A 26,592-nucleotide genomic window follows, 5' to 3' on the forward strand; every position below is an offset into this window, starting at 1 on the left:
GCCTAGTAAAATCAGAAACTTATAGAAGAAACAGTTAATGGTTTGCTGTCGTTTCGGTACAAAGTCGTTTTGATTCAAGCCATGGTTTGATACAAATGGAAGTCGATTCGATACACATGTAAATTCTATTTGATAGAAACTGAAGTCATACATCTTACTAACCAAGTTTGAGGGCCGTTCTGTAAGTTATGGACTGGGTTTATCGATTTATGTCCCAAGCGCAAAGCGCACGGGCTTTAAATCGAAGGGGAGAACGAGGATCCATAACTTACAGTACGGACCGAGAAAACAAGGTTAGTAAGATATTTATTATATCTTTACTGTGTGTCTGATGGGCTCAGGAACCCAAAATTTCTATAGATTGTTTTCACTGTCATGCAATTAAAAAAATAAATCGAAAACCATCAAGTGGAAAAAGCTATGAAATTATGATGTTATAGAAGATAACTAAATAAGCCACTAATCCAAGTTTTAGGCCTGTGCATTTCCCCAAACTTCAGATATTTGTCGAAATGTTTTGCCGATATTTACAGAGCCCAGTATGAAAACGCCATGTTGGTGTACCTCCGTGGTACACCAATATGGCGGCCGGAAAATAGTGTAAACATCTGGAACTTACTTTGGCTATCTAGGCGACTGATTATCAGTACTGATCAAACAAGCATTTACATAAGCACTTTTCCTAATGCTTTAACTTCTAAAAAGGCTGAAAATCATGGGATAAGTATATATTTTTCAACAAACTCAATCATAGCCTTGTGTCACGCACCTCCATAACCCTGAAATTCAAAATGCTCTGGATTCCAAGCGAAGCACGCTATTGAGCTGTAAAATTGTAAACAGATATGAATATACCACCCCTTGTGCCTGATGAGGACAAAAACTTTGGTGGCTCTTTCGTTTTGGATTTTAGAAAGTGATGACGTCACGTGAAAACGATCTATTTACGCAGAACGGTTTCAAATTTATGACGCACCTCAAAAGCAAAGCGACTCAATTTGAAATCATTGTTAAGTGACTCTTAAGACGTAAGCAGGTTTCAATACACAATTTTAGAAGTAAAAGAAAGTTTTAAACTTTTACTTGCTAAAAAAGTTAAGAACACTTGGTGATAAATCACGAAACAATTTGGCAACAAAAACAGCTTTAAATTTTAGTGGCCGTACAGGAGAATATGGGCCACTAAATTGAGCAATCACAGAGCGCGTACGAACTGAGAGAAATTCAATACAGACTGACGTCGTTTCATAGCAAAAGTTTACTAGAAAAAATATCCCAATGAAAGTTTTTTTCTCTTCGCATCGCGTACGACAGTGATCGATCGAAAGAATGTTATCCCAGAATGAGAAAAGTCATGTTTGTCTGGAGTTCTCGGAACTTTTTCCGCTAGCTGAATACGCTGAACTTCTTCTCTGAAGCAAGCCCGATTTGAAGGGAAGTCAGATGAGCCATCGTCCACTACAAAACAAAAACATTTAGTATCATTTGTCAATTCTAAATGTAGAAATTCTATAATAATTTTGGCTGCCGGTATCTTAAAGTTTTGTATTGAAACGACTTTGTATCAAAGCGACTTTGTATTGAAACAACTGGACACCAAATTGGTTGTTAATTCTTCCTCGTACGAAAAGTTCAAGAAAATTTTAAAACGGCTCTTTGTGGAGCCATTCAAAATGGCTCTTTTCAGAGCCACCACAAAAATAAAAGTCTTGGTCTTCGTTTGCTCAAAGTTTTTAGAGGGAAGTGGTCATGAAGTCCGGCAAACATCAAAGGAGCAAACAAAGATGCCAAGATTTATGTTGGAAGGTTTATGACCGTGTAGAATCTTTTGTTTTTCATTCATACACTATGCATGAATTACATAACCAAAATGTTTCTATTGGTTAGTTCCTCAGTACAGAGGAAACAACTCTGTGTTTTATGCACGGTCATGGCCAAAAAAGTGAACAAAAACCTAAAGCAAACAATTTTGTCGGATTTCATAACCATTTCCCTCTATTACTACGGTTTGCTTTGATTCTTTTGTCATTGTTTTGTTGATGGAAATAATTTTCCACGATACAGATTTAAATGACATATGGCTTTTCCAAAACAAAATACCTGGATCCTTTCATCATTTGAGCTTAACTCTATTTTGGCAAGGCAAACGTAAGATAAAGTAGCCGGCTACAAGTCTAGCCTTGACATCATTTTGGAATGAATTCTCCCGAGTAGTTTTGCCCAAATCATCAGCGTTTTGTCCGAAAAATTTCAAATATGTCTGAAACTGGGGGGCTGCAGCCCCACCCCATACGCCTATGCCAGGAGTCGACTAGGATAATCCACGAGGGTTGGCATGGATACAAAGCAGTCTCACACATGCAAATAGGGTTGAATTTAAGTAACTATGACGCTGATGCTGAGGGCAACGCCAAAAAAATGAATTTTTATTTTACCTACGAATTTCGCGGTACTTTAAAGTCATTTAGTTTTTTTCTCCTTGTCAAAACTATCTTGAAACTGAATAAAGAACACAGCTTAAAATTTGAAATATAAATTGTGAAAATTATCTGTCATGGTTCATATTCTTCAGACAATACAGAAGTGGTCATGTTACATTGTTGTTTTGCAGAGGACGGGAAAGAAATGTACTGTGAATTATAATGCATGTGCACAGCCATTTTTTAGGGATTAAAATTACAGGGTGGGCAGACAATGTCTGGTCAAATTGGCAATTGCTCTAATAATCACAGTCGAGTGGTTGTTTTGACCAGTCACACATGTGGCTTTCAAATAAATGACCAGAAAAATATATCGCACTTTTACATAATCTGGAATAAACAGTTGAACCACCAAATGCCTCCCCATGTTCAAAGACAACATAAAATTTTCACTGTTATAACACGTTTTAACGTAATTTTAATGAGTGATTTGAATTACATTTGCTTTAAACCACAATGAATGGAGCAATAAAATCAAGCATCAAACTTACAATTTGGGAATTATACAGGTCAACCCATATAACAGCAAACTTTTAATTGTTTACCGGATTGATAGTTAAGTTGAGGTTACTATTTAGTCAAGACTTTAATATACACTCAGCTGGTATTTTTTTATTTCTTTTGAATATCTGATTAGATTGGCTGGAACCAGCCATTTGATGGCTTCTTCCACACCAAACGGAGCACCTAAGAAGGAAGCAACCAATTACACTCAACTGTGCCGTCTTTTAATTGATATTGGCTCTCAGGCCCTGAGAGATACATTTGATAACATCCATGCACCAGCAAGACTTCACACAGTTTTGGCAGCAAATAGGTCTACTTTACAAACACTGAGGAAGCAAAGAGTACTCAATGCAACACAATGGAACAAACTGTACCCTGCCATAGCTACATCAGTATCATTGGAAAACTTTGATATCACTCTTTTGATAGTTCTTCTAAAGCATATCTGTGGGTTGAAACCTCCTACAACGACACGATCATGGGACAGAGTTCCTCCTACTACAGACACAAGCCACGAGGCTGATATTGCTCGTCTGAAATGTTTCAGAAATGACATATATGGTCATGCAGAGAAGGCTTCTATATCTGATTCAGAGTTCAGTACTCAATGGCGGAACATCCGTAACACTCTGGTGAGATTAGGAGGAAAAACCTACGAAAAAAAAATTGACGGTCTTCAAGTTGAATGCATGGACCCTGAGACTGAGCAATATTATACAGAGCTCCTTAAGGAATGGAAAAAGGATGATGACAACATTAAGGACATGCTACATGAACTTGAGAATGAAGTTGGAAATATCAGCAGAAAGCTGGATGATTTTGCAACCACTAATACCTCTACAAGAGGTCAGCTTGTCAGTTCCAGATATTATATTGTACACACTGACCATCAAGAGTATTCCTTTAGGTTAGGAAATCTCAACCAACAGGAGAAAACACTAAACCCGTAACAGTGAGGAATTTCAATAAAGGCCAGGCACCTGCTGGCAAATTGAAAGGTACTAGCTCTTTTTCATTGGCAAAGTTAATAGTAACTATTTTGTTTTCTTTAAGGCACTTTAACCATTGCAATTGACGTAGACAGTGTTACCTTTGGAGATGAACAAAATGTTGATCCAAGAGAACTGGATGAAGTAAAGCAAAAACTGATGTTAGAGATGACCAAAAATTTCTTTGAGACAAGGGCAGATGGAGTGCCAGTTGAGAATATACCTCGTCGACTTTGCAGTTACCTAGAAGGAATTCTAGACTCACCAGTAGTGGCAGCCCATGAGGGTAGTTTGCTAATCACAGTTGAGTGTCGCACCCTTGAAATTCTTGAACGTCTGTGGGAAGACTATTGCTCTGGTCACCTTAATGCAGTTGTCGAGGCATGCCTTGTGACTGATGACATTCGAAGAAGATTTGGCATAGAGTTTGTCAAGTTGAAGACAACTGTTATGGAAGATGATTATTTGCAATGTAAACTTTCTCTAATGGACATAACAGGTGAGAATAATAAGGCACTAGATACACTTCCTAAATGATGACATAATCAAGTATATAAATAATAATAATAACAATAATAATGGCAATGACAATGACACTGACAATGACAGTGACAATGACAAAGACAAAGACAATGACATTATTATTATTATTATTATTATTATTATTATTAAGTAATCTTTATTAAAAGACAGTTGTAAGAAAATATGCATGCTGATTGGTTAAAAATCGTGTTTCTGTAACTTGATAGAAATACAGAACTAGCACTAGCTGTTGACGTAATGATGGTGCGAGCAAAGAGAATTTGAAAAGAAATAGAAAAACATATTCCCCATGTTTTTATCGAGTTATAGAAACACTCGAGAAAGTTTGGGAGAACTCAAAAAAGTTGTTGGAAACACTCGCCTGGGGCTCATGTTCAGACAGCATTTCTCGTTCGCCCAAACTTCCACTCATGTTTCTATAACTGGATAGAACAGGGCACATGTTTTCTATTTCTTAAATGTAAATAGGTTTTCTGAGGAGATTTTAATTAAGTTCTTATTATTATTAAAAATCTTTAATGAGGAAGCCTATATCTCCTGAGGTGTGGTGGCCTTAAATGGTCAGACCGTGCTGGCCTCTTGATTGAACAATCTGGGTTGGAGCCCTGGCCAGGGCCATTGTGTTCTTGGGCAAGACACTTTACTCCCGGGGGGGGGGGGGAGAGGAGGGGGGGACGGAGGGAGGCACTCCCAGATAAAGAGGACGGGGGCACTTGTCGTACCTTTTAGGGGGTAAAAACGCAGTTTTGGTACCTCCTAGGGTGTTCAGCCTCGAAAGGTCCACAGCAGGAGCTTTTGTGGTACCTTTTAGGGTATTAATGGAGCCGATATGACAGGAGATAATGTGTTGTTTTGAAATTAGTACCTGCTTAGGGGTGAAAAACATTTCAGGCCACACCCACAAAACAGAATCTTGGTACCTCTTAGAAGTTCATTTCAAAATTTCTGACGAGCACCCCTGGCCTCTTTATATGGGAGTCCCCCCCTGACTTTACTCTCACAATGCCTCTCTCCAACCAGGTGTATGAATGCCAGTGAATTTAATGCTGCTCATCCAGGGGAGAGTAGAAATACTCCTAGCTGCTTCATGCTACTGAAACTGCGAGATAAGCACCGGCCTAATTGCGCCACTTCGCTCATATGCAGACTTTTCCTTTACCTTTTTACTTGTATCTCCAGAGGAATGGGTTAGACTTGTTTTGCTTACCAGTGTTGAAAGACATTGGCTTATAGAAGTGACAGCAGAAGAAAGATGAATACTTGCTTAAGGTGGCCGAACACAGTTTTTGATACCTGTGTTTTATTCACCTTTTTCTCTAAAACCCTTGTTCCTTTAGATCGCCAAAAATGGCGCGATGCAAGTTAACAACACAGACATTGTTTCTGATAGGTCTGCTGATTTATGTGCCATTGCCATGGCAACATAAATAAATATAAACAGGCCTTTAAAATTGGTTTTGTTTATAATTTTTGCAATAAATCTAGTCATTAGAGTGTCTTCATCATTTGCATATAACACGATTGCAACATGGTAACGCGATATTAATAATAGTTTAGCAAAGACGGATAGTTAGTTATCCTTTGTTGAAGGATAACTGGAATATCAAGAATTTCCTTTGTTAGATTTGAATTTTTTGCGATACTCCATTTCCGTATTTTCCAAAGTATTCTCTTGCCAAATTTTGTGAAATTCTAGCGAATGGTTCTCGAGAAATATGGCTGGCGTATTTCCGAGAAAGCTAATCATGGCTCTCTGAGTGTCAATTTTTTTACTAACTGTGCATGCGCTGCATTTAACTGGGTTCTTTCGGTAGCAAAGAAATATCTAAGAATTGCTGGGTTCTTTGCATGATAACTTCTTTTTCTGATAGATTGTAGGTAATTACCCACCAGCATTTCGTCAGCTCATCCTGACAAAACTCCTGGTTGGAGGAGAGAGGTACTGGGGGAATAAGGGGCCCAGTAGGAAACTCCCATATGAAAAGGACTGTTATGCTCCTCGGGAAAATACCACTTAAACAGAATAGGCTTGATTACCAGCCGCTGTTCAGAAAAAGAGCCTGAGCTAGTAGACTGGACTTGAGAGAACGGTAGAAATTGAGCCTCAAAACGGAAATGAGAGCGTTTTGTAATCGTTATCTCTTTGAGTGCTACGTAAAACATACTTTGACAGCTTAAAATAGTAGCGTTTCGTCCTGAAAACCTTAAGTGAGACCAGCATCCTTGATTTGCACCCCTAAGTGAGACGATGATTATCCCTGACCTTTTCTTATGGGAGTCCCCACCCTCCGGGATAAAGGGTCTGAACCTAGCCTGGACTAGCCTGGGCTATCCTGGACTCAAACTTGAATCTTTAACCCATTACACACTCGGCTATGGCAACCTCTCTCCTGATTAAAAGAGCAGGCCTCAAGAGAAACATTGTTGATGTAATGGGTTTGTTTCTTGTATCTTACATGTTCACTGTTAGCAGACACACAAGCAGAACATACTATTCAGCAAGGAATGCAACAGGTGGCATCTGAAAATTTCTTGGAGGCAGGGGCAGAAGAAATGGCAGCTACCATTCCTATTAAGGAACAATCTCAGAACACCCAGCCTCTGAATTTGATTCATAATGTAACACCGAGTGAGGATAGTTTAAGAATAGAAGTCAAGTGCCTAACTCTGGAAAGTCTCGAACGTCTGTGGCAAGACTATCGTTCTGGTCAGCTAAATCGCATGGCGGAAGAACTTCTAGTGACGGATGATATTAAGAGAAAATTCAATGTGGAGTCCATTACGTTGAAAACAACTATTTCAGAAGACGATTACCTGGCCTGTAAGGAGTACCTGTCCAATAGACCAGGTAAGGCGCCTTATAGCATTTTGTGAATCTATTTAAGGTATCAGTGTACCCCAAATTTGATCATTTTTCAAAAAAAATTTAGGCTGTGAACATGTTGTCATGAGAAGTAAATTTGCATTAAAAGATCACGTGACAGACGCGGTGTTGTGCGATTTTCACACGTTTGTGTTTGTGTTTTAAAATTGGTCGTCGACGTGTTGTTTCGAGTGTTTTGCTTTTTTAGATTATAGATTTGAAAGCTTATGGTATATCTATTCCATATCGTCGAAGAAAAAACGCAAAAAGTCCTTGTCCTTTTGCAAGTGCGAAGAAGCCTTCACGGAGGAAAAAGCTTTCGAACTCATTCGATAAGGATCGAGCTGATGTGTTAGCTACTAGCGACCAAGGTTCCTACTTTGAGCAGGAGAAGTTGATTGCTCTAATCATAAGTTCCTTGGCGCTTTCGTCGTTCGAAGTAGTAACTTCTTGATCTGCACGCGTACGTCCCCGGGGGTTTCCTTTCCCTTGTATACGCGAACGCTTTTTACCTGTCTTCGGCATCTCTCAACCTATTTCGTTAGATGGAATGTCAATCCACATTAGCTTGGGCATTTAAAAAATGGAAACGAAAGATTGAACGAAAATTATTTCCTTACTAACCTTGTTGCGCGAGCGGCGGAATTCAGATCTTGCAAAGGATGTTTCCCGCCAGGAGTAACATTTGAGCCCGCTTTGTAATTGATATGAGCTCTAATGTTAAAGTAGAATAAGCCTTCACTTAATCGATTAACGGGTCATTAATTTCCCCACGTTTTGTGTAATTATCTCATTACACCGGAAGAACGCCCAAAGTATATTTTCCTTCATATCTCGAAATGGCGGGTGAAGCGTACATTTTGAGTTCGTTTCCGGCGAGTTTTCATCGTGTTTCGCTGAAATTTGGAGAGAACGTTGCCCGATAATCAGGCAAAAAAAAAAGGTGTCGGGGATTTTTTAGTTTTTGCTTCTTTCGAAAGTTATGACTATTTTAGTGAAGAGAAGGCATGTTTTATGTACTCTCAAAGTTTAACTGCGTGTCAAAAACAAACCAGACAAGTAATCAAAATTTCCCGACACCGTTTGTTTTAGAGAAACGTGTAGCGATGTTGATCGTGTTCTCTCGCTTAAATCCGACCGGAAACGAACTTGATTAGTGAACCACTGTACTTTGAGAAATAGCGCGCTACATTTGGAAAACCTTAATTTTTTTTTATGTTAATGAATATACCTTCGTTATCTACAATTGTTAAGCTTTCAGAAAATATATACCTTACTGGGGTTTGCGTCAAACGTCCGACCGTAAAGTGGCGCCAAAGAATGATGATCATTTGGGGTACACTGATACCTTAAATCTGGGTACTCTGATGCCTTTGGAAGAAAGTTTAATTTTGATTATACATCGAGTACTGTAAAACTGCAGTGTGGCAGAGCAGTTAGGGTGCAGGTCTTGAATGGAATCTGAATATCTCTATTCCAAGGTGAGGTGCCTGTCAGGTGGGAGTCTCAACTGAGGTGTGTTTGTTTGAATCATTTGTTTCACAAACATGGCCTACAGGTTTAACGTTTAAAATGCAACCGGAATAACGCCTGTCATGTTGTTATGCTTCTAAGAAGATTATTTCATGGGTTAATTCATAGATGCTGCAAGAAATGGCCAACGAGTTGACGGTCTAAATGGCAGATCCCAGAACCCATCAGCCCAAACAGCAAACGTTCATGATGATGAAGAAGCTATAATTCCACATGCAAGTGATGATTTACAAGTTCATGGTGATAAACAAGGCGATGAAAATTCTTATTAACATCGTCATAGCAACAGCCATTCCTCAGAGCCTCCGTAGGAAAAAAGGTGGCGACTAGTACATTTACCCATAACTCTAAGCGCACGAAAACCTTAACAACGTTCATAAAAACGTGCAGAAACGTTATAACATCTTCAGACTTAGGCTACTCAATGTCCCTAACACAGGGAAAATATTGTAAAAATTTGGCTTTCTTTGTGACTTGTAGGCTGTGTTAGGTTCGCACGGCATTGTGGTAAAATGTAGAGCCGCCATATTTTTTCCCACGGTAGATTACAGCAGAAACGTTACTGGCTAACTGCCAAAAGGAACTTCAAGAAACGATGACAGCAGCAACAGAGCAACATACTAAAAAGATCAACGAGGTTTGTGGTCTTCTATGCCTATCAAAGCACCTACGTTTGGATTAGAAAGAGGAGCTAGAGCTACACAAGGATGAATTTCAACGCTTTGAATCTCAGATAATTTCTTGCCTGCGTGACCAAAGATGTCAGTCGTTGTCAAGTGTAAGGCGTACAATCAAGGAACTGAGGTCCGCTGTTGGTAGAGAATGCCACAGGTTTGAGGCAGCCCATCCAATATACGCAAGAAAAACCGCAATCATTGACACTGTCAAGGAAACCCAGGTTAGTGTTGAAGCCAGACGGGAATCAGCAAAATTTGCTATCAACAAGTTTCTTGATGACTTCATCACAAGTGACGCAGATTCGGGAACCTAACAAGCCACGTGGGCTGCTGAAAGCTCTCTTTAAGAGATTTGGCGTCGATCTGAAAGGATTGCAAGGTATTCCTGGTGTCCAAAAGATCCATGTTGAATTCCGCAACCACGAACTTAAGATTCAGAGTTCTGAGGAGGCTCGGGAAACAATCAACCATTGCGTGGAAGAGTGCTGCAAAAATTTTCCCCAGCAATCGTCCCTTTCAACATTGGATGATCAAACTCAGCTGACTTGTTGTATCTGCGTGTGTGATGTGGACGAGGCAGCCGACTTGTACAGACTCGCTTGTTGTGGCCATACCTTTTACAAGAGCTGTGTTATCCAGCAACTGAAATCTGAAGTGTGCATCAGAGGATTGTGAAGAGCTCTTTGTGTGGAGAGATTTGCTGTGCAGAATCTGCTGAGCGAAAAGGAGAGAAAGAAGCTTGCTGTGCTGTTAGTGCCGTAGATGAGTATTTTAAAAGGAATCCTGAAATTGTCAAGTATTGTCCAACTGCCGACTGCGGTATGGTGTACCGTGTCTCAACGGAAGGAAGACGCTTCACTTGCTGTGCATGTCAGGCCGAGATCTGCACGTCTTGCCAGGTGCAGTGGCACAACGGGCTCACTTGTGCCATGTTTAAATCAGGAAAGCAGGTGGAGGGACGTCTGGAAGAATGGATGATGAAGGACCCAAGCAGTAGGAAGAACTGTCCCATATGTAAGATGCCAGTTCAAAAGAATGAGGGATGCTATCACATGGTATGCTCTGGATGTAAATCGCACATGTCTGTGCGATGCCTGGAGGTGTTTCCTACAGCAAAAGGGGTATACAATCATCAACGGCACTGTCCGAAATAGTTTACAGCGTGATCCGATTCCTTCTCAGCAAACAAAGAGTATCTTCACTCCTACGACCTAGATGTTGGTAGCTGGGTGGTTGACTTTTCTGATTCAAGTCAACACTGGTTTCATCCCAGCAGCCGTTTATAATTGGAGTGGTGTTAAAGTTTTCCTAGCGGTTTTGTGCTGTGCCCATTTTGAGGAGATTGATAATTGAAAAAATTCGGATATAAAATCACAAAATGCTACGCTAATTACAAACCGCTACCAAGGGGATAGGGGACAGGGGAACTTCTGTCACCTTGCAGGATGGAATGAGTGCTGGGGCAGACTGGGCCTAAACTGTGTCTTACTGTGCACTCAAGCCTTGTCAGAAAGAAGCTAAACGAAACCTCCCAATTTGTTTGAATTTTCTTGTGTTCGTGGATTTAATTACATTTCAGATAGGTGCTTCCATCCTTCAAAAAGACTTCAGATAAGAAAATATTAATTTCTCTGATACCGCCGTATAGCCTCGTTGGTCTGAACCTATGGAAGCAATACTGCAAACTGAATCAGGCCGGCCAGGTTGAACTGAGGTTGACACTGAGCCCGGCTGTGCCCATGACAACAGTTATTTAGCGTGCCCAATAGGCCAAGTTCTATTTATTAAAGTTCTACTGTTTAAAGTTGGCGTTGAGATTAGGGGACTAAATCGAAAACAAAACACATGAAGATTGAGCGATAGTTTAGCCAAATTTATTTCACTAGTAGTTCAAATATATTTAGCACTCTTAGCAATCGCCAATTCTTTTAGAAAACTGTCTGACTGCTAAAGAAAACCATGTTGCGTGACATGAACTAGACGAGTATGAAACCAAATTAAATAGCAAAACAGAATGCCGCTTTTCCCCTCATAGATGAGTTCCTTTTTAAAAATACTCCTGCCTTGATTCAATAAAAATATGTAGGTTGAATATTTCTTCATAAACTGCGTTAAGGGTCGCAAATGCTCGGAAGTTATCCGCAAAAAACACAACTTGAAAGTTTATGCAAATTAAGTGCAATGCAATTTGCGCCTTGTCCTGGGACTGTTGTTTTCGCGAAGGAGTTTATTTAAGTGCTGTCCAAAGGAGATTAGCCTCTTGAAAGGGGTTTAAGATCGCGACACGGCAAAGATGTTCAGCTGCACAATTTACTCGGATCGCCACGACCAGTAAACGAACTTCGTACAATTTCTGTTAGCATGTACCATGTAATCGCCATAAGTTGTAAAAAGACCTGGAAAATTCTTTGCAAACAAGTTCTCCATAAATGCGTAGACAGCTATGCTTCATTATAATAACAATAATAATCGCATATTTCCTCAGGATAACCCTTCAGTACAAAGTACTGTTATCGACGGGGTCCTGCTAAGAATTAAAAACTAATAAACAAGAATTATTAAGATATATAAAATAAGATACATATTAAAAACCGTTAAAAATACAATAGAAATTACAAGTAATAATCGTCTAAGGCTTTCCTAAATAAACCTCTAGAATTAATGTTTCTTAAACTTAAAGGCAATAAATTAAAAATCAAGGCACCTAAAAAATAAAAGCTACGGCGCGCAACCATTCTTTAACCAGAATGGTTTAAACTCACAATTTGCGATTGGATTAGGAGGATACTCAACGAAACAACTTGAATAGTAAATATTGACGCGAAACTCGTGCTAAAACATCGTAATTCTTTTGTTTGCATTGTGTCCAATAAGCGTAAAGTTCGATTGCATACTTCGGTGCGAAGCCCGAGTAAACGCTCTTAGAGCGTCTAGTTATACCCTAAACTACATTTGTGCCAAATTTGGTGCTTTTACGCGTCTTGTCACGATTTTCGTAATTTTCCGACCTAACAGACCGGACTATGAAAGTGAAGAATGATCATCGCAGTACAGTGTTTTTTTTTTAAGCAATTGGAAAGAAGAAGCGTGAAAAAGTCAGGGCTTCAACGGGATTCGAACCCGTGACCTCCGCGATACCGGTGCGATGCTCTACCAATTGAGCTATGAAGCTTTCCGGTATCGCGGAGGTCACGGGTTCGAATCCCGTTGAAGCCCTGATTTTTTCAGGCTTCTTCATTCCAGTTGCTTAAATTGGAAAATTTACTGCGATGATCATTCTTCACTTTCATCTACAACCGCAGTTCAAATATGAATTATTTCATATAAACTTCGCATCAGACCGGACTATGTAAAGGAGCGGTCTTTGTTTAAGGTTTGGGGTGTTGTGTGTAAGGAAATTTTTAGTGTTCAAACTATTTCAGCCGGTCAAATGATAATCGGACCTGGCAAACTTTGGTCAGTTTGACTGGTCATGTAAGCTTACTTGGCTTTTAAATAAGTGCATGAGCAGAAAAAGTATATCACATTTTTAGATCATTTTGATTAAGCAGTATCTTTTGTTCAAAGACAGCAGTATTTTTCACTATAATAATACAGATATAATGTAGAGTGGCCTGCTAAAATAAACAAAAATCTAACGGTATCTGCTAAAGAGACACAATCATATGTCAATAACCTCCAGTGTCTTAACAGCAGTTTAATTTTTTGAGGTAAACTTTTTTTTCATTTTTTAAATATTTTTTTAGTTTTTCTTTTTTGAGGTATTAACACTGAAGAGGTTTAGAGCTACCACAGGTTTCATAACTGAATTAAATTATGTTTAATTAGTGAAATATATAGATGGACCAACATAATCAAGTATCAACTTTATGTATGGGTTATTGACCAAGTGTGAGGTCAAGATGGCTGGATATTGGCCAAGTTCTTTTTTTGCGTGTGTATGGACCGAGACGGAGTCGAGGTCCATAAACTCGCAAAAAAAGAACAAGGCCAATATCCAGCCATCTTGACTGAACAAGCTTGGTCAATAAAGGATTTATCATATGGCTTTCAGGGAAATTTTTCTTCTGGGACACGGCGGGTATTCCTGAGCGGGCAAGATAGCTCCATCTTCCCTGCTCGGGTAGCCAATCACAGCGCAGGATTTGATTCATCTTGCCCGCTCACAGAGCTAGCCATATAATAATGGTGAATTATTCATGTCTTTCAATATAACAGCACTCTTTTCAGAGGATAGGTATTAGTTATGGGTTACTAGATTTAAATGCATTCTCAGCTAGTATATTATTTTTATTAGTTTTTAATATGTGAGTGGATTGGTTAGAAGCAACCATTTCATGGCTAAATTTTATTCCACATTAAACAGAGCACCTGAGGAGGAAAAAGTGATCAACAGTCTTCAAACTGAATGTATGGATCTTGAAACTAAGCCCTCTCAGGAATGAAAATATGACGAGGACAGTATTAAGGACACTGGCTTGTTGACTGAGTTGATTGTGTTCCTGGGCAAGAAACTTCACTTCCGGGGGGGACGCATATAAAAAGGAGAGGGTTGCTTGTCATACCTTTCTGGGGTTAAAGACGCAGTTCTTGTACCTCCTGGGGTGTTTAGAATTGGTACCCGCTTAGGGGTGAAAATCATTTCAGGCCACACCCACAAAACAGGATCTTGGTACCCTCTTAGGGGTTCTTTTCAAAATTTCTGACAAGCACCCCTGTCCTTTTTATAGGGGACTCTCCCTTGGACTTTACTCCCACAATGCCTTTCTCCAACCAGGTGTATGAATGCCATTGAATTTAATGCTGCTCATCCAGGGGAGAGTAGAAATACTCCTAGTTGCTTCATGTTACTGAAACCAGGAGATAAGCACTGGCGTAATTGTGCCACTTAGCTCATATGCAGACTTTTCCTTTACCTTTTTAATTGTATCTCCAGAGGAATGCATTAGACTTCTTGCTTAAAGTGCCTATGAAGTAAACAATAATTGCTGCTGATTTGAAAGGCTTTTCAAAGTAAAGAAGAATGGCGTTTTCCGTTTTGGAATATCTTTTTTTGTTTTAGAGATATTCACGTTTTTGTATTATAAGTGATGACGTCATAGGTGGTTCCACTAGAGCAGTTCAACACTCAATCAAGAATATCTCTAGAAATATTGAAGCAGTGTTCTTTAAACTTGGCACCAGAAATGTACATCACAAAAGAAACAAAATGACACCCGTCGTGCCGTCGCCATGACAACAATTACGCCGCTGGTCCTGTTTTAATTAAAACTAACATTACCAGATTTCATCTTAAACAAGGATCATCCACTCCCAACAATCTAATGGGGAGAGTTAAGACAATATGGGAATTGTGTGTGTTCCCAGCAAAACCCTCTGTCCCTTTTCGAAGGGTTGCAAATTGGCATATTTGGTTTTTTACAGAAAGAGACTGGAGCCAAAAGTGTTGCCATGGCAACAATACAGAAGGTGTCATTCTGTTTCTTTTGTGATGCACATTTGTGGTGCCAAGTTTGAAGAACACTGCTCCAATATTTCTAGAGATATTCTTGATTCAGTGTTTTACTGTTCAAGTGGAACCACCTATGACATCATCACTTTCCTCATTTGCATAATACAAAACGTAAATATCTCTAGAACGAAAGAAGATATTCTAAAAAGGGAAACGCCATTCTTCTTTACTTTGATAAGCCTTTCAAATAAGCAGCAATTATTTTTTACTTCATAGGCACTTTAAGGTGACCGAACACAGTTTTTGATACCTGTGTTTTATTTGCCTTTTTCTCTAAAACCCTTGTTCCTTTAGATCGCCAAAAATGGCACAATGCAAGTTAACAACACAGACGTTGTTTCTGATAGTTTAGCTGACATAGGTGCCATTGCCATGGCAACATAAATAAATATAAGCAGGCCTTTAAAATTGGTTTTGTTTATAATTTTTGTAGTAAATCTAGTCATTAGAGTTTCTTCATCATTTGCTTATAACACGATTGCAACATGTTAATGCTATATTAAAGATAGTTTAACAAAGACGGATTTTTAGTTATCCTTTGTTGAAGGGTAACTGGAATATCAAGAATTTCCTTTGTTAGGTTAGAATTTTTTGCGATACTCCATTTACGTATTTTCCAAACTATTTTTTCGCCAAATTTTGTGAAATTCTAGCAAGTGATTCTTAAGAAATACGGCTGGCGTATTTCCGAGAAAGCTAATCATGGTACTCAGTCTCAATATTGTTAAGAAGAGCAGACGTGAAGGTTTAAGTTTCTGGAAACTTCTAGAATGTCAAGTCACGCAATGTTTCTGCCAGAACCTTCTACGGTCACGCTATGGAACAGTTTAGAACATTCTACCGAATGATGTAATTATGATGTAATGCTACATAAATAGAAGCTCTAAGAACGTTCTAGAATATTAGTTTAATGTATATAAAAAATCAGCTAGGTAGCGGTTTGAGTAGTTCTCGGCAGAGACCGAGTGGGAAGGCTATAGAGAGCTATTGTTGTTCGGAAAAGCTATTGAGGAAACTTTATTCAAGGTCGAGTGGATCGAAAGGAGATTTCTTTGGAGATATCGAGGTTTATCGCGAGTTCATGTCATTGGCGGCTAAAGTTTTAGCGGTAGGATTAACTTAGTTTGATAGTAGATTGTATTGTTCAGAAATCGCTCCTTTGTAACTAAGATTATATTACGTATTGTTGTTTAAAGCAGTGGTAATCAAAGATTATGAGAGTGTGTTCGACGCCGTCACTTTAATATATATACCTTAAATGATTTCACTAGCTGACTTTCAACCTCTCTCTATTGCTGAAATCAACGTTTTTCATCGGCAGCCGAGGTTTTACAGACAGATATATCATGTCCATTCCATTTTAAGAGGTCCTCTGTACAAACTACGATTTGTTGATACGTTGCGTGACAGCGCCAGTTTCCGTGGATAGAACTAAAATGTTTACATTTATAGCCTTCAAATTCTCACATCAACTGGTAATGTTTAAGCGTAAAAGCTAATTTGTAAAAGTATAATTTAAATACATTAATTCTAAGCTGGAAGCACAAATATAAGCAAACATTTGCAATCCTGTGCTCGTTTATCGTCATCGTAAACAAACTCCGTGCGACTGATTCGAGTATTTCCACTGATGAATATAGTAGACAGTATTTACATAATTTGCCGTTCCTTGGTTCAGGCTCACTCTTAGCTTATGCACGTTGTCTTCAGAGTACTTTTCCGCCGATTCCAACCAATATTTAACCGGATAAAGACTGAGCTACATGTATCTGTCGCGACTGGAAATAATCAACAAATGCAATCAAAAGCTAATCAAAATATGGCTGAGCCATGGCGATCGAGTCAAAGTCGTGTGTTCGTCACGATATAAAATAAACAAGGACAATTCCCTCAGATTTCGATAAATGCTGCCATCGAAGCGTTTATATTCACCAAAATCCAACGCTGAGAGTACAAAATAGCGAAGCCCACGGCGACTTAAAGAAAGATCCAGCGCAAAGACGAGCTCACATGGCTAGTGTTTAATAAATAAGTTGGGTTCGTTGGAGAGTTTCGTAGTATATCTTTCTGTCAGTCGAGCGATACCGTAACAATTGTTTACTAACTGTGCATGCGCTCCATTTAACTAGGTTCTTTCGGTTGCTGGGTTGTTTGTATGGTAACTTCTTTTTCTAATAGATTGTGAGTAACAACCCACCAGCATTTCGTCAGCTCATCCCGACAAAACTCAAAGTTGGAGAACAGAGGCACTGGGGGAATAAGGGGCCTGGGGGGATTCCCATATGAAAAGGACGGTGATTCTCGTCGGAAAATTTGAATTAAACCCTTAAAGAAGACCAATTTGAGCGCGGCTAGGGCTTTGTTTGACCCCTAAAGACACTGCGTAAAATGAAATAGGCCTGATTACCAGCCGCTGTTCAGGGAAGGAGCCTTGGCTAGTAGACTGCACTCGAGAGAATGGCACAAATTGAGCCTCAAAACGGAGATGAGAGCGTTTTTTAATAGTTATCTTTTTGAGTGCACCCTAAAAGATACTTTGACAGCTAAAAATAGTGGTCTGAACACCCTAAGTGAGACCAAAATCCTTGATTTGCTCCCCTAACTGAGACGATGATTATCCCTGACCTTTTTATATGGGAATCCCAACCCTCCGTCATAAAGGGTCTGAACCTAGCCTGGACTGGCCTGGGCTCAAACTTGAATCTTTAACCCATTACACACTCGGCTATGGCAACCTCTCTCCTGATTAAAAGAGCAGGCCTCAAGAGAAACATTGTTGATGTCATGGGTTTGTTTCTTGTATCTTAAATGTTCACTGTTAGCAGACACACAAGCAGAACATACTATTCAGCAAGGAATGCAACAAGTGGCATCTGAAAATTTCTTGGAGGCTGGGGCAGAAGAAATGGCAGCTACCATTCCTATTGAGGAAGAATCTCAGAACACCGAGCCTCTGAATTTGATTCATGATGTAACACCGAGTGGGGATAGTTTAAGAATAGAAGTCAAGTGCCTAACTCTGGAAAGTCTCGAACGTCTATGGCAAGACTATCGTTCTGGTCAACTGAATCGCATGGCGGAAAAATTCCTAGTGACGGATGAAATTAAGAGAAAATTCAATGTGGAGTCCATTACGTTGAAAACAACTATTTCAGAAGACGATTACCTGGCATGTAAGGAGTACCTCTCAAAGAGACCAGGTAAGGCGCCTCATAGCATTTTGTGAAAATAAATCTGGGTACTTTGATGCCTTGGAAGAAAGTTTAATTTTGATTATACACCGAGTACTGTAAAACTGCAGTGTGGCAGAATGGTTAAGGTACACGTCTTGAATGGAATCTGAATGTCTCTATTCCAAGGTGAGGTCCCAGACAGGTGGGAGTCTTAGCTGAGATGTGTTTGTTTGAATCATTAATTCCACGAACATGGCCTACAAGTTTCACGATTAAAATGCAACCAGAATCACATCTGTCATGTGTTATGTTTCTAAGCACACTATTTAATGGATTAATTTATAGATGCCGCAGGAAATGGCCAACGAGATGACGGTCTAAATGGCAGATCCCAGAGCCCATTAGCCCAAACAGGAAACGTTCATGACAATGAAGAAGCTATAATTCCACATGCAAGTGATGATTTAGAATTTCATGGTGATAAACAAGGCGATGAAAATTCTTATTAACATCGTCATAGCAACAGCCATTCCTCAGAGCATTTGACTCCTGTCAGCCCGACCCAAAGTGGTAAAGATCTAGAAGGTAGAAGGACTTCCAGTGATGAGTTAGCAATTACTACAGAAACGTTACTGGCTAATTGCCAAAGGAAATTCAAGAAAAGATGCATACTAAAAAGAGGTATGTGCTCTTCTAAAGCGTTTATGCCTATCAAAGCGAGGAGCTAGAGCTACAGAAGGATGAATTTCAACGCTTTGAATCTCAGATAATTTCTTGCCTGCTTGACCAAAGATGTCAGTCGTTGTCAAGTGTAAGGCGTACAATCAAGGAACTGAGGTCCGCTGTGGGTAGAGAATGCCACAGGCTTGAGGCAGCCCATCCAATATACCAAGAAAAACCGCAATCATTGACACTGTCAAGGAAACCCAGGTTAGTGTTGAAACCAGACTGGAATCAGCAAAACTCGCTATCAACAAGTTTCTTGATGACTTCATCACAAGTGATGCTCACGCGTGGCAGATTCGGCTTCGGGAACCTAACAAGCAGCGTGGGCTGCTGAAAGCTCTCTTTAAGAGATTTGGTGTCGATCTGAAAGGATTGCAAGATATTCCTGGTGTCCAAAAGATCCATGTCGAATTCTGCAGCCACGAACTTCAGACTCAGAGGAGAATGGAAGAATGGATGATGAAGGACCCAGGGAAAAGCTTGAACTGTCCCATATGTAAGACGCCAATTGAAAAGAATGAGGGCTGCTATCACATGACATGCTCTGGGTGTAAATCGCATATCTCTGTGCGATGTCTGGAGGTGTTTCCTACAGCAAAAGGGGTATACAATCATCAACGGCACTGTCCGAAAAAGTTTACAGCGTGATCCGATTCCTTCTCTGCAAACAAAGAGTATTTCCATTCCTACGACCTGTACGACAGATGACACTTGGTGCTCTACCCAGATGTTGGTAGCTGGGTGGTTGACTTTTCTGATCTAAGTTAACACTGGTTTCTTCCCAGCAGCCGTTTATAATTGGAGTGGTGTTAAAGTTTTCCTAGCGGTTTTTTTGTTGTGCCCGTTTCGAGGAGATTGATAATTGAAAAAACTCGGAAATAGAATCACAAAATGCTACGCTAATTACAAACCGCTAGGGGAACTTCTGTCACCATGCAGGATCGCGAATGAGAACTGGAGCGGACTGGGCCTAAACTGTGACTTACCGTGCATTCAAGCCTTGTCAGAAAGAAGCTAAACAAAATCTCCCACTTTGTTTGAATTTTCTTGTGTTCATGGATTTAATTACATTTCAGATAGGTGTTTCCATGCTTCAAAAAGACTTCAGATAAGAAAATATTAATTTCTCTGATACCACCGTACAGCCTCGTTGGTCTGAACCTATGGAAACAATACTGCAAACTGACTCAGGCCGGCCGGGTTGAACTGAGGTTGATACTGAGATTTTTGCTAAGCAAAAATCCGGCTGTGTACATGACAGCAGTTATTTAGCGTGCGCAATAGGCCAAGTTCTATTTATTAAAGTTCTATTTAAAGTTGGCGTTGAGCTTCGGGGACTGGATCGAAAACAAAACCCATCGAGGTTGAGCGATAAATTACTAAATTTTCTTTTGTAAGTTCCGTAAGCTCAGCCATCATGGTAGAATTGTAATATATCAAATCGTAATAGCCTATTCAGAACATTTACCAACGGCCATTTTTACAACATATCAACAAAATCAAGCTCCATATCAAACTCAATACGTTATTATGTACTTAGAGTGCGATTAGGACGCCGACAAGAAAATATTTGACTCTCGCTCGAGGAAGGCCCTCTCTTTCAATCAATAAGCTCTTATTGAGGGTTTGTTCTCGGCATCATCTTGAAAATTTGGAGTAGGATAATTTGATGTTTTGTTAGAAACTCGGAAGTATACATTTCAACAAAGACCTAGGCCAGGAAAACGATAACTACTACAGGTCAAAAGAAAGCATAATCTTGTTAAACTGTAAGCTTTTGTTTCTTTAATTAACTGACGCTTGTGCCCCCTGAAAAGGCTCTTAGGCGCCGGGAAGGGCTACGTAACAAAGAAACCGCTATCAATGCGGAAACTAGCGTCGCTTAATTCTTTTAGGAACTCTCTTTGGAAAAAATTTTTGAAGAACAGCAGCTTTTAAATCATTTTATTCTGTGATTTAGTTATACTTTTTGTATTTTAAATTGATTTTATCTCTTATCTATTGTATTTTTATTCGTTATATTATCTCATAATTATGCCATAGTTTTAACATCCGTATTGTACATAATTTTTAGAGGGCCACTGGTTTGTTAGTATTTTTATACTATTTTAGTGCTACCGTCTTTAAATAAAGTCTTTACTTACTTACTTACTTACTTACTTACTTACTTACTTACTTACTTACTTACTTCCCAAATACTAATTCTGCAGCAGTCCTCGTGGTACCGCTAGTGTAAACTTAATCTTTCAGGATTCTGCATGTTGCAAGTCTAAAATCAAGTAGGGTTAGGGTTAGGGTTAGCGCCGATGTTACATTTCTTAAGATGGGTAGCTTTGTCTTATTCCTTTTTCCCAAACATCTTAAACAGCCAGAACAACGTTTTTCAATAAAACTTTTAAGAAGGTCTACCTCCTGCGTATCTTAATCATTACCGGAACAAGACTGCATGTACGTCATAAATTCTAAATTAGCTTTTTGCTGAACATTGCAATTAAACAAACCTGTTGGATTAACCTTACCATTATTTATAAAATTCTATTGTGAAATGCCAATTTCGATATACAGCTGTTGCGACAACTGCTGTTGCAACAAAGGTTTTCGGGATAAAATGTATAAGTGCACGTAACAACTCCGAATAACACGTGCTGAATACTTAAGAGGTATACTCCGTAAGATTTGAGTTAGGGTCGGCCACGGTACCGCACCGATTTGGCTGAAATTTTGCATATGGTCTTGCTTTGGGATCCTAACTATGAAATGGATGTTTTAAAGTTCTGATAAATTTTACTTTGGGAGTTCCGAACATGGCCGGTTTCGGTCGGCCCGGAAGGGGAGCCACCATGGCGGATCAGAGGACTTCTTGTCAAATGCTTCTCTGAAATAAAAAGATTTGGTCATGAACGAGCGAAAAGTTGTAGTGTACTTCCACGTTGCTTTTGAGACACATAAATTTACTGTAAGTCGGAAGGCCAATATCTCCCATGTTATGTCGATTGACAGTTTACTGTTCAACCTGAATGTAGAGCTGTTATAGCAGGTTTGACAGGAGAAATAAAAAAATGGGCAACTTCTTTAGCGCGAGAGAGAAAAATTAAACAAGTGTGACCAGTGTACGACTACAGTTGACCCGCCCGTAAGCGACCACCCAAAATGTCAAGCCTAGGTGGTCGCGTACGGGAGGTGGTCGCTTATGAGAGCTTAGACCATAGTGGATCAAACTTTTTTCTCATTAGCATATTAAGAAGTCGTATGAATTCTGGTGTCTTTGGTATCCAGTGAACTGTCCTTAATAATTTATAGAATTTGCTATATGTTGTGGAGGTGTCCCCAAGAAAAGGTTTTTCTGTACTACTACAGTTAAAATTCTCCTTACAGGCACCTTTATAATACAGACAGGGCTCTAATATCATTTATGGACAGCTAACTTGGTCATAGTGAAACCAATTTCGTATAAGCTCTTCCTCTAGCTCACCTACCTCCATAATAAGGACAGTCTGATCTGCCCCTTTGGTATTCATGTGAAAGAGGTTTTTGCCTTTGTTTTAACCAGGTGTTCACATCATCAATTTAAAAAAGACATGGGAGAAGCTGCTCCTTGCAGCTCGTATCATTGTTGGGATTGAAAATCCTTCTGATGTTTGTGTGATCTCAGCAAGGCCATATGGACAGGTAAGTTGATAATCAGATGGCTCCTCACTCTGAACGTCTTAACCCTAAATGTCTCACTTGGTGGAGGAAGTGTGAAGTCCTGTTTTGGATTGGACTTCCTTTGCATGCTGAACAAATTTAGTTACTTTCTTTTTTTGAAACACTAAAACACACTTTTCATTCCTTAATAAATGTATTAAATTGCTATTGCAAAGTACATGCAGAAAGCTATTAGAATTTTTATTTACGTGACTGTAAGCTTTAGGCTTGTTTAGAGCAGTTGAATTTTTATTTACTGGTTGCGATTTATTTTTGATAGCGTGCTATATTGAAATTTGCAAGCCACACTGGAGCCACTGCTGTTGCTGGATGCTTCACTCCTGGTACGTTTACCAATCAGATCCAAGCAGCCTTCAGGGAGCCACGTCTGCTAGTTGTCTGTGACCCACGTACTGATAACCAGGTAACAACTTATTATTTGTTGATCTCTTTTTATGATTGGCCATGTTTTGAGAGCCTTTAGAAAGGCAAAACACAACAGATGTGAAAAATATGTCACCACATGAAACCAAAAATTAATTTTGAAGTACTTATCCACATAGTTTGCATTAATTTGAGAATTATAACTGATTATTATATACCAGTACCTGAACAAATTTGCAGTTTCACATGCACCCCTGGTGATGAAAACTTGGTGTAGATGTTGAATGTATGTTTAGAAGGAAAAATATAGAATTTTGGGAAAAACAAATTGGTAATCAAATTTCTGAAGAAAGCCTATTGTTGGCTTTCCTATACCCTAGATCTGTTTTGGGGCTTCAAAGTAATGCTATCACTGACAATTCTCCCTTAAGTGCATTGTTTTTTAAGAGCTTTGTCCCTTTTTTTCAGCTTGTAACAGAAGCATCCTATGTGAATATTCCAGTTATTGCATTCTGCAACACCGACTCTCAACTGCACCATGTGGATGTAGCAATCCCTTGCAATAACAAAGGTGCACACTCTGTTGGTCTAATGTGGTGGATGCTGGCAAGGGAGGTGCTCCGCATGCGTGGCAGCATCAGCCGGCAGATTCCATGGGAGATTATGCCTGATCTCTACTTCTATAGGGATCAAGAAGAGGTGACAAAAAATTACTGTTTTTCCTTGATAATTACCCTCAACTAAGTGTCCCTCCTCTAAATAAGCTTCCATCTAAACTGGAAAATTTTAATTGAAATGCACACCATGCCATAAAACGTAGTCAAAGAGAAGAGGAGAGAGGGTGTAATTTTAAGAGGAGAGTTTTATTTGCAAAATAAAACTCAAAATTATAGATTTTGCAATCATGAAAGTTGGCAAGACCTGGAATTCGAGTTGAGCATTTTGGTGTGTTTCAAGCAGTATTTTATCTGCCAGCTTTGAGGGTTTCATATTTAGAACAAAAGTTTTCAATACGTTTTGGTAGTTTTCAAGGATATCCTAATAAAACACCAAGGAAATTGTTACGAAAAATTGTCTAAGTCAAGTTCTAGAACAATCTAGAACCTGAAGTCATTCAGCCGTGACCAATTTGTGTAAGGACATTCCAGAACATTCTAATCCTTATGTCGTTACTCAGATTAGAAACTATGTCAAACTACTTAATTTAGTTCCAAATAGAAGTTTCTAGAACTTTAAGCCTCATGTATATTAGAGCGAGAGGTCCTGCTGTAAGAGAGATTGATTCAAATTTGAAGAAGCTTAATGCTGTAAATTCACGAAGTTACTTTACGGAAATAAATTAGTTTGTTGCTGTTACCAGCGATCCTGAGTTCTGTCTAGAAACAACCCTGATCTACAACGATACTCGTGACAGAAATTCATTTCACACTCAAAACTGCTGCATTTGACTTTATATACATACATCCAGAGGTAGAGAGTCCTCGCTAGAGCATCTTCTTCCATTTCCTTCTCAACTGGCAATATTGACGGGATAACCTGTCTCTGTGTCTGTGGACCCAGGATAAAGGGAAGTAGCGGCTTCTACATGCTTTATGCTCTAGAAAATCAGGGCTGCCACGGTCAGGGAAAAGTCAGGGAAAATTGCTTTACAGTCTGTGAAAAGTCTCGGACAATTCAGGGATTTTTTTTTGTTCCAGTGGGTGGCAACCCTGCCCTTTTAGTGGTGGGCTAACCAGGGCTTTCTTTTATTTTCTTACCAGGCTGAGAAAGAAGAACAGGCTGCAATTCAACATCAAACCGGCCGAGGAGGCACAGCAGCCTACCACGGCGGTCATCTCACTGAGTGGGGTGGTGCAGTTGACCAGCAGACTGACGAGGTGAGTGACACTGCTATCTATCTGTTAAAGGGATCAGTGAAGTACTTGGTTATTACAGAGGAAAGAAAATATTTTAAATCAAAGAAAACTGGTACTTGAGTTTTATAATGCCAATTTCTGAAAAGCACTGTTGGAGGAGTGGTGGGCAAATGATTAGCTCTGGGTTCTGTTCTTGGACAAAACTGATCCGTCTAACTGTGCCTGTCTTCATCCAGGTGTATAAATACGGTGTAGGCACTGGTGAAAATAAATGCTGTGGATAACCCTGCAATGAACTCATTCAATGGAGATCAGAAATGTGCCTGATGCGCAACTAGACCCGAATGCAAACTTTCTCTTCACTTTTGTCCATGATTCCCGGGAGATAATGGGCTGGAAATGCAGACTTTACCTTACCTTTGTTCCTGATCTGACACCTTCCTCTTCCAGTGGTACTACTAGTACTTTTATAGTCCTGTACAAAGGGACGTCTTAAAAATACTCGCTCACCCAATTCAGTGACTTCAGATTTTTATCATGAGCCAGTAGTTAAAAGGTGACTACCAGCTACACTGTAGTAATATGGGACAGCTATGCTGAAGTGTTGCTGAGGAAGGTTAGTAAGTTATCGACACATTCACATCTTCTTGATGCGGTAGTTTATCGTTTCTTTTCATTAACTCATTGTGTTTGTTCTTATTTTTATATTCCACATTGTTTGGCCAGTCAAATCAACAATGGGTTTCTAAAGAGGTATAAATGATCCATTTTTCATGCACCACCAAACCTTGTTACAGGAAACCAAGTTATGTTGCATGAAAACTCAGAAGCCCAACACCTTACAGTTACAAAAGAAATGCACACTCCCCAAAGTAATACCCCCCCCCCCCCCCACCCCCTGGTATGTAACAATGAAATCTGATCATGATGCCTGGGAGAAATCTTTGAATCTCACAAAATTACAGATACCAGAAAGGAAGAACCTGAAAAATGTATTCCATCACTTCTCTCTCTCTAAAATTCAGTGATGAACTGTAACATAAAAAGATGGAAACCTAGACTGAAAACAGCTATTCTCACGGAGAAGCCACCTTAATTCTGGTGTCCTCACTTGGTTACGTTTGTGTCAGCAATGACCAGGGGGCTTGAAAATGGTAGTTGCATAAGTTACACTACTACAAAGGTGGTTTATAGTAATTTTTTGTCTTATATTTTGGCATATTTCATTTCTAATGGTGTGCTGAACAAATGGGGGCTCCTACTGTACCTCCCACCATTTGTGCCAGTGAAGACTGGGGTTCATCTCGAGAATGGGGTACTGAAGCTGCTGCTCCTGCCGCAGAAGATTGGGTAGAGACCAAGGATTGGGCTGACCCTGCACCCAAAGAATGGGGAGCTGAAGACCTACAGCCTAGCGGAGATTGGGGAACCTCAGTCAGAAAGAGCCTTGTCAGAAAAGAGTCGTAATAAAAACTCCCACTTTGTCTGAATTTTCACTTGTTCATGGATTTAATTACATTTCAGTTATGAGCTTCCCTGTTTCAAAAAGACTTCAGATAAGGCCCTGTGTACATTACGCAGGAGAAATTTGCAAACGCAGCCATATTTCTAAGTTGAGACCTACCGTCCACATTAATTGGTAAACGGAGCTTTTCGTAAACG

General features: G+C 39.6%; 3 protein-coding genes across 5 annotated transcripts in view; all 3 read left to right on the forward strand.

Moving 5' to 3' along the window:
• Nucleotides 1–21,904, forward strand: part of LOC110065237 (uncharacterized) — a 24,658-nt gene extending 2,754 nt beyond the window's left edge. The window contains exons 2-6 of one of the 3 annotated variants that reach the window (XR_016207354.1): nt 3,118–3,833; nt 4,041–4,475; nt 6,990–7,367; nt 9,024–9,552; nt 18,959–21,904. Coding sequence is in view for 2 of the 3 variants with exons in the window: in XM_089290074.1 (XP_089146200.1) it covers nt 3,140–3,833; nt 4,041–4,475; nt 6,990–7,367; nt 9,024–9,187 (1,671 nt within the window). In the remaining variant the exon portion in view is untranslated. Of the gene's footprint in view, nt 1–3,117; nt 3,834–4,040; nt 4,476–6,989; nt 7,368–9,023; nt 14,064–18,958 lie in introns of those variants that run through there. The other 2 variants (XM_089290074.1, XM_089290075.1) reach the window with 2 other exon arrangements.
• On the forward strand, nt 9,869–10,746 carry LOC149112258 (uncharacterized). The gene is made up of 2 exons (XM_089289306.1): nt 9,869–10,179; nt 10,248–10,746. The coding sequence occupies exons 1-2, from the start codon at nt 9,869–9,871 to the stop codon at nt 10,744–10,746; spliced, it is 810 nt and encodes a 269-aa protein (XP_089145432.1).
• On the forward strand, nt 16,089–26,420 carry LOC110065165 (small ribosomal subunit protein uS2-like). The gene is made up of 8 exons (XM_089289307.1): nt 16,089–16,212; nt 17,930–18,304; nt 22,554–22,672; nt 22,971–23,114; nt 23,543–23,773; nt 24,835–24,951; nt 25,657–25,683; nt 26,167–26,420. The coding sequence occupies exons 2-8, from the start codon at nt 17,962–17,964 to the stop codon at nt 26,395–26,397; spliced, it is 1,212 nt and encodes a 403-aa protein (XP_089145433.1). The 5' UTR covers nt 16,089–16,212; nt 17,930–17,961; the 3' UTR covers nt 26,398–26,420.
• Nucleotides 26,421–26,592: the final 172 nt, after the last annotated feature.

The sequence above is a fragment of the Orbicella faveolata genome, unplaced genomic scaffold (genome assembly GCF_042242905.1).
Source record: "Orbicella faveolata isolate gen_17 unplaced genomic scaffold, um_ofav_v1 contig_2, whole genome shotgun sequence".
Taxonomy (NCBI): domain Eukaryota; kingdom Metazoa; phylum Cnidaria; class Anthozoa; order Scleractinia; family Merulinidae; genus Orbicella; species Orbicella faveolata.